Raw genomic sequence first — 9,303 nt, forward strand, 5'->3', positions numbered from 1 at the left:
GTAAGTTTAGAGATTTATATTCAGTTTTCCTTGAAAGAGCCATGATTGTTGCATTATCATTTGGGTTAGAAATTTAGGGTGTTACAGATGGCATGTTGTTAGTTATTGATAGCTAGTTATATCTATCTAGTATGTGTTGATGTGTGGTAGCAATTAATATTATTGTGATGTTGAGACGAGATTGGTGAAAGAGAGGAGAGTGGGATTTATTTTGATATAACTCGTGTTTTCATATTGTGGTTGAGTAAGAGGTAACCATTAGAGAGTCTTGGTGTTGGTTATAGCAATAACTCGTAGCGTATTACTTTGAAATGTTTTAATGAGAGTGAAAACCCATTACAGAACAAAGGTGCATGGAGCACATTTTGTTGCAAGTGTAGATTGATGCCTTTGGTGCATTTGATATGATTAAAATAGTTTGGTTTAATTAAATGATTAGGGTGAATCCTGGTCATGTATGGTTGTGTCATGTTGGTGCTAGTTAGGTGGTGCTTAACGATGGCCGCCAACAGAGTGTATCTTCTTATAGTGCACTAGTTTGTGGATTGGTACTCATATGGACCACAGGGTTTAGTGACGTTTAGTGATGGTCACAGTGACACTCAGTGATGGTCAGGGGTTGTGGTGGTGCTCAGCGATGGCCACAGGTTATTGGTGATTGTGTGTCAGTAGCTTGGTAACAATTTAAAACTTATAAACTTGTGCTATGTGAGTTGTCTAATACGTGGCTTGGCCACAGGTTTCGTTTGTGTTATGAAGTTTTGGTATGTGTGCATATGTCTTAAGGTTGGTATTGAGTTTGAGTTGAGAGCAGTTGTTAGTGGTTGTTTAAATCTTTTATCTTGAGTTGGTGGTTAAGAAAAGAAGATAATGTTTCTAAACCGAACAAGTGGGACTTTTGAGAGAAACTATACTTATATAAGTATATTTTGTAAATGAAAATGTCATATATCTATACATATCAATGTGGAATATGCATGGTCATATCTATCTATCTGTTGTGATTGTTTATGATCTTTGGGATCTTTACTGGGCTTTGTGCTCATGCCACATGTTGACAAACTTTTCAGGTACTTGGCTGGAAGGACTATGCAAACTTGAAGTTTTTTAATTAGTGGCCACGGGGCCTTTTATTTGTTGGTTGAGTGTCATATTTTATATAAGAGTAAATCTCTTTATTTATTTATTTTTTTAATTATATCAGATTTTATATATATCATCATCACTTTCGAGAGAGAATGTTATTGTTTATTTACTATTTGTGTTGGCACGTGTATGATATTATTCAAACTGGTAATAATATAAAGAATTTAGTAATAGATTCGGGTAATAAAAGTCAAGGCATTACAAATTTACACAAGTTGTATCTTACAAACCTAATTAAAAATAAATTTAAATAAATTGGACATGTGTACTCGTTCCACCTCTTCTACCATGATCGTCACCATGGCCACCCAACTACTACCATCCCCACCACACCACCACCAACAGCCCGCCCACTAACCCCACCATCGTTAGAAAAAAGAGCTCAACAAAGTAGACAAAATAGTTGGGTGAAATTGTTCGACCCGTACTCAATTTATCTCAATTCATTTAAAATGAAATGAGTTGTTTTAATGTACAATGCTTTTTAATTCATTCAAACCGGTTAAAATAAATAAATAAATAAAATAGAAACACTATTTAAATCCATTCGTTTGCCACCTCCAATACTAATGTTTCCAAATAACAGCCATGTTTGTTTTACTCCTTAGGCTATGGAATTGAATTACTAATCATGTCAGCCTCTCACACACACACACACACACACACACACACACACACACACACACACACACACACAAACATGTTTGGTTGGAAAAAAAATGTTATGAGACTGTGAATATCTTCTAAGGTGGGAACTAGTAGTTCCATGGGGAGGTAATATTGATAATTTGATCCCATAGAATTAGAAATTAAAAGACTATGTTCCCTTTCATTTTACAAAATCACCTCTTATATAATTAGAATTTTTACATAATTTTATAAATTTAATTCTGGCTAATTAATATCATTACATGGTGTACAAACAAAAATAATTTTTCATACCTCTCATCACACTAGTAATTCCTTCACTCAACCTCACTTATAATCCCACCAAATCTAATTCGGTAAACATACAAGTTCAAGAGTTTGAAAGTTTTAAAATGTTCAAACTGAAAAAATTGTGTGAACTAATTGAAAAAAAAAAGAAAGAGTATTACACTGAACTTTCTTACTATTCAAAAAAATACAACAAGTTTTACAATTTTAATATAATTACATTGGCATTCCTTTTAGTTAGATTAAAAAGACCAAAACTAATTTAGATGATGTGAAAATAAAAGGATAAACAATGCAAAATATGCATTTCAATATAAAAGAGATGACAATATCAATTTTTTATTCATATAAGAGAGTCCAGTGTTATATAAATTAAAATTTTAAAATATCTTATTATAATTATGTCAAACTTATAAAAAAATATTATATTTTTTTCAAGAGTTTTTTTTGTTTTTTATAGACAAAAGTCAATTGTTAGATTAACACCTATGAAAGTTAGTCTTCTCACTCTTTACAAAGTATAATGGCCTCTTAATTCAATTCCCTAAAGAAAGTTAAATTCATGACATTTATAGAAACTAAATCCTCAAAAAAGTCATCATAACTAACTACCTAGCCGATTTTTTTTTCAAAAGTCTTGTTAACTTGTGTCCATAGGTCATATATTAAAAGAGCAATGGTAGAGGGTCACAAAAAGTGTGGCTTAAATGGTTTAAAACTGTCAAAACGACGTCATTTTGGACGTAAAACGACGCAAAACGACATCATTTTGACAATTTTGAGCCATTTGAACTACACTTTTTGTGGCCCTCAAACATTTTTCATATTAAAAACTTGAAACACATTATATATTTTTTAATACGCCCACTTTTGTAGAAATGTACAAACTTTTCAAATTTTAAGTATCTCCTAAAGATTAATATTAACGAAATCTTTTTTCCAAGCCTCAAGTGAGACGTCATTGTAATTTTTTTTCTCTTCCCAAAAAAAAAAAAAAAAAAGAGGTTTGCAAATAGGTCATTAATATTTCATTAACTATTGGTCAATATTATTGTGTCTCATCATTTATATATTCGGATTATTTTGGACATAATTTATAAATTAATTTTTTTACTTATTACGAAAAAAAAGTGTGTAAAAAATTAAAAAAATAATAATAATGTGACGTTAATAAACTGATTTTTTTACATATTACTAAAAAAAATCTAAATAAAATAATAATACTCATCAATAATTTAAGAGATTTTAGTGTAATTAACCTAAATAGAATAGGGCAACAGTGAAGTAAAGGGTGGGTGTCGTAAGCAAAGACAATACTCGTATGCGAGCAACCCCACACGCAACCCCTGTCCGCATGCGTACATCTCCATCTCCTCTCTCTCTCTCTCTCTCCTCTTCTTCTCCACCTGCAACAGCTTCACATTATTCAAAGTCGCGTTTGCACTCTCCGTAAGTCTCTCTCTCTCTCTCTCTCTCTGTATATATATATGTGTGTGTGTGTGTATGTCTGTGTAAAATACTACTTGAGTTGATTTGTTTCTTCAAAACGCGTGATGGTTTTGTTCTCTTGAGGTATGGTCTTCGGCTTTTGATTCTGAAATTAGGGTTTCAATACACATGCTGTTTTGATTCAGAAAGTTAGGGTTTTGATGTAGGGATTTATCTTCCCTCAATTTACATACCGATAAATTGCTTAATTTTTACCAAATTCGATCTTGATCATAAACTCATGTTTTCGTTGAATCTTTCGTCCTTTTATGTAATTCTTGGGTAATCGTACATGAATACTTGTGTTTTTGTGCAAGTTTGATTCTTGATGAACACATGCATCACACAGAGACAATATCAGAGAAGTATACATATATGTATTTAGCTTAATGCTGTGTTTGGATCAAGGATTTAATGGGTGTTTTGTAGAGAGTCAAAACCATTTTTAAATCCTATTTCATTCACTGTTTTCTTTCTTTTTTGTTTCGCTCGGCAACTCCTTGATCCAAACACATCTTAGGGATATTAGTTTTGTTATGTTATGTAATTGATCTGATGAGTTTATAATGTTATTGTTGTCCAGCGAAGAATTTTGGTCCGATTTGCGCGTGACCCGTTCTCTTCTCCATTTCCAAGTTTCAAGCCCTTTTTGAATATATAATTTGTTTTTGTGAAAAATACTCGATTTTTACTATCTAATGGAGGTTAAGCTATGGAACGACAAGCGCGAAAGGGAGATGTATGAGAACTTTGCCGAGCTCTTTGCCATCATTAAAGCCACTGAAAAGTTGGAGAAGGCTTATGTTCGGGACATCATTTCGCCATCAGAGTATGAGCTCGAGTGCCAAAAACTAATTGCCCACTTTAAAACATTATCTTCCACACTCAAAGACACCGTTCCAAGCATTGAGAGGTTCCATGACACGTACAAAATGGATTGCTCAGCTGCCTTGAACCGCCTTGTCATTTCAGGCGTGCCTGCAACGGTTGAGCACAGGGCAGCTGCAGCAATGTCTTCCACTACTTCGGCTGCCACTGTGGCTGAATGCGTGCAGAACTTCATTACAGCAATGGACTCGTTGAAACTGAACATGGTTGCTGTTGATCAGGTCCACCCATTGCTCTCAGACCTATCCGCTTCACTCAACAAGCTTACCATTTTACCTCCTGATTTTGAGGGGAAGACAAAGATGAAAGAGTGGATTGCAAGGCTTGCTAAGATGGGGGCTGCGGATGAGCTGACAGAGCAGCAGGCTCGGCAGCTTCACTTTGATTTGGAGTCGTCTTACAACTCTTTTATGGCAGCGTTGCCCACTGCTGGGACATAACTGATTGTGGTAAGCATGTAAATAAGTGGAGATGGTGTTGCTTTGTTTTAGTGGCTCCAATATATAGTTTCATCCATTTGCTGTGACTTGGTTGATCCTTAATGATTGTTTGGAAGGGATTATTGCTGATTCTGTATATGCTTTTGGGGTGGCTGGATTGTTGATTGCTTACCTGAGAGTTTGTGCTGACTATGAAAGATTTGCTTTCTTGTTTTCTTATGAAGTTGTGAAAATGAGTTTGTATGTTAATCTGGGTTCTCTATGTTTATCTTCATTTTCTTATTGTATTTGGTAATGGCGAATAGTTCTTTAATGTCAATATAATTCTTGAATTTGAACTTTTGATTGCATGCTTTGTGTGTCTCAGAATTGTTCTTATGGTATTTTTAATTTTGCAGTTCTGTACACCTCTTCCATCTTCCTTTAGTTATGAAGGACAGGGCATACAACTATTTATATATTTTACAAGTAAAACCACTCTCTTCATCATACATTACTTAGTGGTTTGATTAAAGATGTTAATTTTATTTTTTTCTTGATGCTATGCTGTGTTCTACTTGAAGGCTGTGTTTCGTGGATTCTTCTACTTCCTTCAAAGTACCTTCATCCAGAGGATGTGACAAGGGTGTGACATGCTGTATATATTTGACTTAACTATTCTAATTTTATATGATGTTTAGACACTTGTTTATGGCTTCTCACATGAACGAGAGATGCAAGCTTTTCTTTTTCGTTTTTCTAAATTTCATTTAATTTGAAGTACATTATTAAATAATTTGTAACATGTTATATAAGAATAATGTGCATTATGCAATATATACAAGTGTTTAGACATGTTCCTGTACTCATACACAACTTTTGGATGCAAATCCCAATATCCTAAAATTTAGGCATCGGATGGTCTACCGCTTAGGCATGCATTGGCCACACAATGCTCATCCGAGTCCATGTAATGTAACATAGCTTGAAGCTTTTTGAAATACCTGGTCCAGCATCAGTTTTCATGTTCCATGATTCATGATGTTCGTGCTCATATATACAGGCCACTCCATTCCTTTACAACCTAGACTCTGCTTATAATCTGGTAATACTAGGTTAGTAGGTTACCATGTTTAACTAGGTAGTCAGTCATTAACAGATTTTGGTGGACTTTAAGCTTGACCGTCTTTCTTGCCTGCTTGTAATCTCACATTGAAGATTGTTAAGCCGGTAATGGTCCTTGACTTGTTGAATCATATCCTCCAAGTTGTTTCCGGGAAACTCTTTATCAAATCTCGATGTTCTCCTTTCTCTTGAATTATTTTTCTACCTATTTGTTACCATTTCCCAAAAAGCTTTCTTGATTGCTATGTCAGTTACTGTCCCAATAATAACAGTGTTTACTAATGAAAAAACAACAATACCTACGGTTTTCAATGTGTTTGATGGAATTATTACCTTCCAAAAATGTTGGTGGGAAGTTTTTATTTCGATGAAGTTAATAATCCGACAGCGGGATCGAGTTTAGAAATTGGAGGGAAATGAGTAATTTGGTAACCATATCACTCATTTGCCTTGGTGGAATAATTCCTAGTTGAGATGAGGAGTCTATGTGTGTTACTTATATTGTAGGGCTGTTGCATGTAGGCTTTAGCTTTAGTTGCTTTGCTTATTGTTGCTCATCCAATTAGTTGATTTCAATCCGTGTGATATACCAATAATTAAGTCTTAGTCAACTGCTGGAATACATGGCATCAAACCTGGGAGCATTAGCCGATTTGGTACATCAATACATGTTTCCATGTCCATTTCAATCTTGTCTAACTTTGCTAACTTTCCCTTCTCAACCGGTATCTTGTTCATTTTGGAAACATGTCTTCAAATTCCATCTATTATCGAATCTCACTAGGAAGGTAATCAAAAAAGAAAGAAGATGAGTTGTTGTCGTTGTCTCTTTTTTTTTTTTTTATCACTTGGGAACCATGCGAGACGAAACTCTCATGCATGGTCTTGAATCAGAGAAAGAAATGAGGAATTCTCTTTTTGATGTTGGTGTCTAATTAATAGATTCTACACAATTTGATGTTGAACTCCATTTTTAGTACTACTAAAAACTCGACGATGAAATTTGCTCATAGCATGAAAAGTTGGAATGATTTCAAATATTGTAATAGGAACTGTGGAGGCTAGAGAGAGTTGTTGCTTAAAGAACTTGTTTTGTTGACATAAATAGAGTTCTATGTTTGCTTCAATTGCATTGGGTGGCTTTTCCTTTATGGATATCCATGCATTGCTTATTCTTGCATCTGAAATTGCCAGTACTATTTTTGGTGAAACGAATTGGACATTTTGGATTTTTGGCATATATAATTCAACCAACCAAGGGGATATTTAGGAAGCCCAAAATGGCTTTTTAACTTTGAATTAAACCCATTCAAAAGGGTGTATTGTTGGGACTTGGAGGATATGCCACCTCCCTCCTCCCTTGACATTATTCTATTTCTTTTTTAGTTTTTTAATTGAGGGGAAATCACCCCACAGTGGGATCTTCAAAAAATTATTACATATCCATGGAAAACTTTATAATTTTAAGTTTTAATATTGATAAAGTTTACTATTAATTTGTAATTATTTTTGAAGTTATAGACTGATGTGATTTTCTCTGTAATTTATCCCCTCCAGCTCAATCGCTAAGTTATTATTTGGAAACTACACACACTTTGTTACTGTATTATCTTTTGAATTTTTAAGGTTTTTTTGAAGACAATAAAAAACTAAGAACCTATATTAAGTATATGACAAAAAAAATTTATAACAAGCCATGTAAGCTGAAAACATAAAACATAATTCCAAATTTGACTTTAAATTTGTTAGGTTCAACTAATTGAAAAATCAAAGCATCTCTCTCATGTAATTTGAGTGCGTTCTCATTATTTACATATGCATAAGCTTATCTTTAATAGTGATTTAGTGATTTTAATAATATTTTAATTCATTTAAACTCAAGTTACCAGATGCCTCCTTTCTAATTCAACCAACGATTGAATTCTTACTGTGTCACGGTTTGCCCATGCATGGCCAAATCCGTGCCAAGTTAGCACGTGTCATTTGATTAAGTTGCTAAGTAGTGCTTTTAAATCTTGAGAAATTTAGTCAAAGTCTCAACATTGGATTCTTATTTGGTGAAAAGAACAGACTAATTTATTTTTCTTCAACAATCCTCCTAAAGAAAAAAATACATAATTGAATAACGACAAAATAATATATATATATATATATATATAATGTTTGAGACTTCCATTGGAATGACCCCTACACCCCCAAAGTGATCTTGAGCCTCTATATATGTGTGGAGTCCACATCATAAGTGATTCAGATTTGTGCAGATGTTGTGAGGATGGAGTCTCAATCATTGCTCTATATATATTTTTTCTTTTTTGGACAATATTGTCAAAGTAACACATTACTGTAAACCAGAATAGCATATTATTGTGAGACTAAGTAACATATTACTGTTACTATTTACATCAATTTCAACGTAATAAACTTTTTTGTAAAAAAAAATCCATAATCAACATAAATCTTATTTGATAGATATTAATGAGAGAATTCTAAAAATATTAATTTTATTAAAAACTGACATCTATATCAAAAGTTATATTATTTTAAAATTTAATATTTTAATAATAGTGATATTTATTGGACTTTTTAAGAAAAAATTTTTACATTTATTCTTAGGCTAAGTTTGGCATAACTCAAAAAAGTTAAAAAGTCAAAAAATCACTATCATATTTAAGTCATATCATCTTATTTAAGTTACATCACCTCTCTACCACATCACATCAAACCCAACCCATATTTTATAAAAAAATCAAAAAATACACTTATTTAGATCATCCCAAACAACCCCTTAATGTATTAAAATTTTATTATGAGAAAATTTTAACCAAATCCCCGTTAATTTCTTAGCAGTATCTAAAACAAATCGTTCTGTAATTAGTCCAGCTCATAGACTTGCTAAATATGTAAACAAATTATTATTTACCGGTATTCGATGGTTCAAAAAAAAAAATGTAGTGGGACTATAGTTCCAACCTGAACCAACTTAATTGCAAATTTAGCAATATACACCCCTAGTTGAAATATTGTACAAATAAAAGGGTTTTGGGATTCCTGCTGCAGCAACTGGAGTGCTTTAAAACAGCAAAGTTTCAATAAATTTATAAGCTAAAAATTCAAGTTTACTCGAATTCAACTCTTCTAAAACTCATTTAAAATCGATTCAAAAATATAAACAAGGTCAAACTCAAACAGACTTTAGTTATCAAGCCAAACTTAAAACAACTTACTACTAAACTTGACTAAATTCATTTACCACCCTAGCTCCATAACAACAATGTTTAGATTGACCATTCCAACTCCATTT

General features: G+C 33.0%; 1 protein-coding gene across 3 annotated transcripts; it reads left to right on the forward strand.

The window, feature by feature from the left end:
- Positions 1–3,345: 3,345 nt before the first annotated feature.
- Positions 3,346–5,248, forward strand: LOC114260835 (vacuolar protein sorting-associated protein 28 homolog 2). Of its 3 annotated transcripts, none has more exons than XM_028201015.2 (2): positions 3,346–3,531; positions 4,154–5,248. In XM_028201015.2, exon 2 carries the CDS (start codon positions 4,269–4,271, stop codon positions 4,896–4,898), a length of 630 nt encoding a protein of 209 aa, XP_028056816.1. In that variant the 5' UTR covers positions 3,346–3,531; positions 4,154–4,268; the 3' UTR covers positions 4,899–5,248. The 3 variants fall into 3 exon arrangements, with proteins under 3 accessions (XP_028056816.1, XP_082744709.1, XP_028056817.1); XM_082888583.1 differs by having other exon boundaries at positions 3,403–3,535; positions 4,159–5,248; XM_028201016.2 differs by having other exon boundaries at positions 3,472–3,654.
- The last annotated feature ends 4,055 nt before the right edge of the window (positions 5,249–9,303 follow it).

Source organism: Camellia sinensis, chromosome 9 (assembly GCF_055761805.1).
Source record: "Camellia sinensis isolate YWXY chromosome 9, ASM5576180v1, whole genome shotgun sequence".
NCBI classification, from domain to species: domain Eukaryota; kingdom Viridiplantae; phylum Streptophyta; class Magnoliopsida; order Ericales; family Theaceae; genus Camellia; species Camellia sinensis.

Bases quoted from the DNA above. Each gene is read 5' to 3' on its own strand.
- LOC114260835 (XM_028201015.2), top strand. From the start codon at position 4,269: ATGGAGGTTAAGCTATGGAACGACAAGCGCGAAAGGGAGATGTATGAG.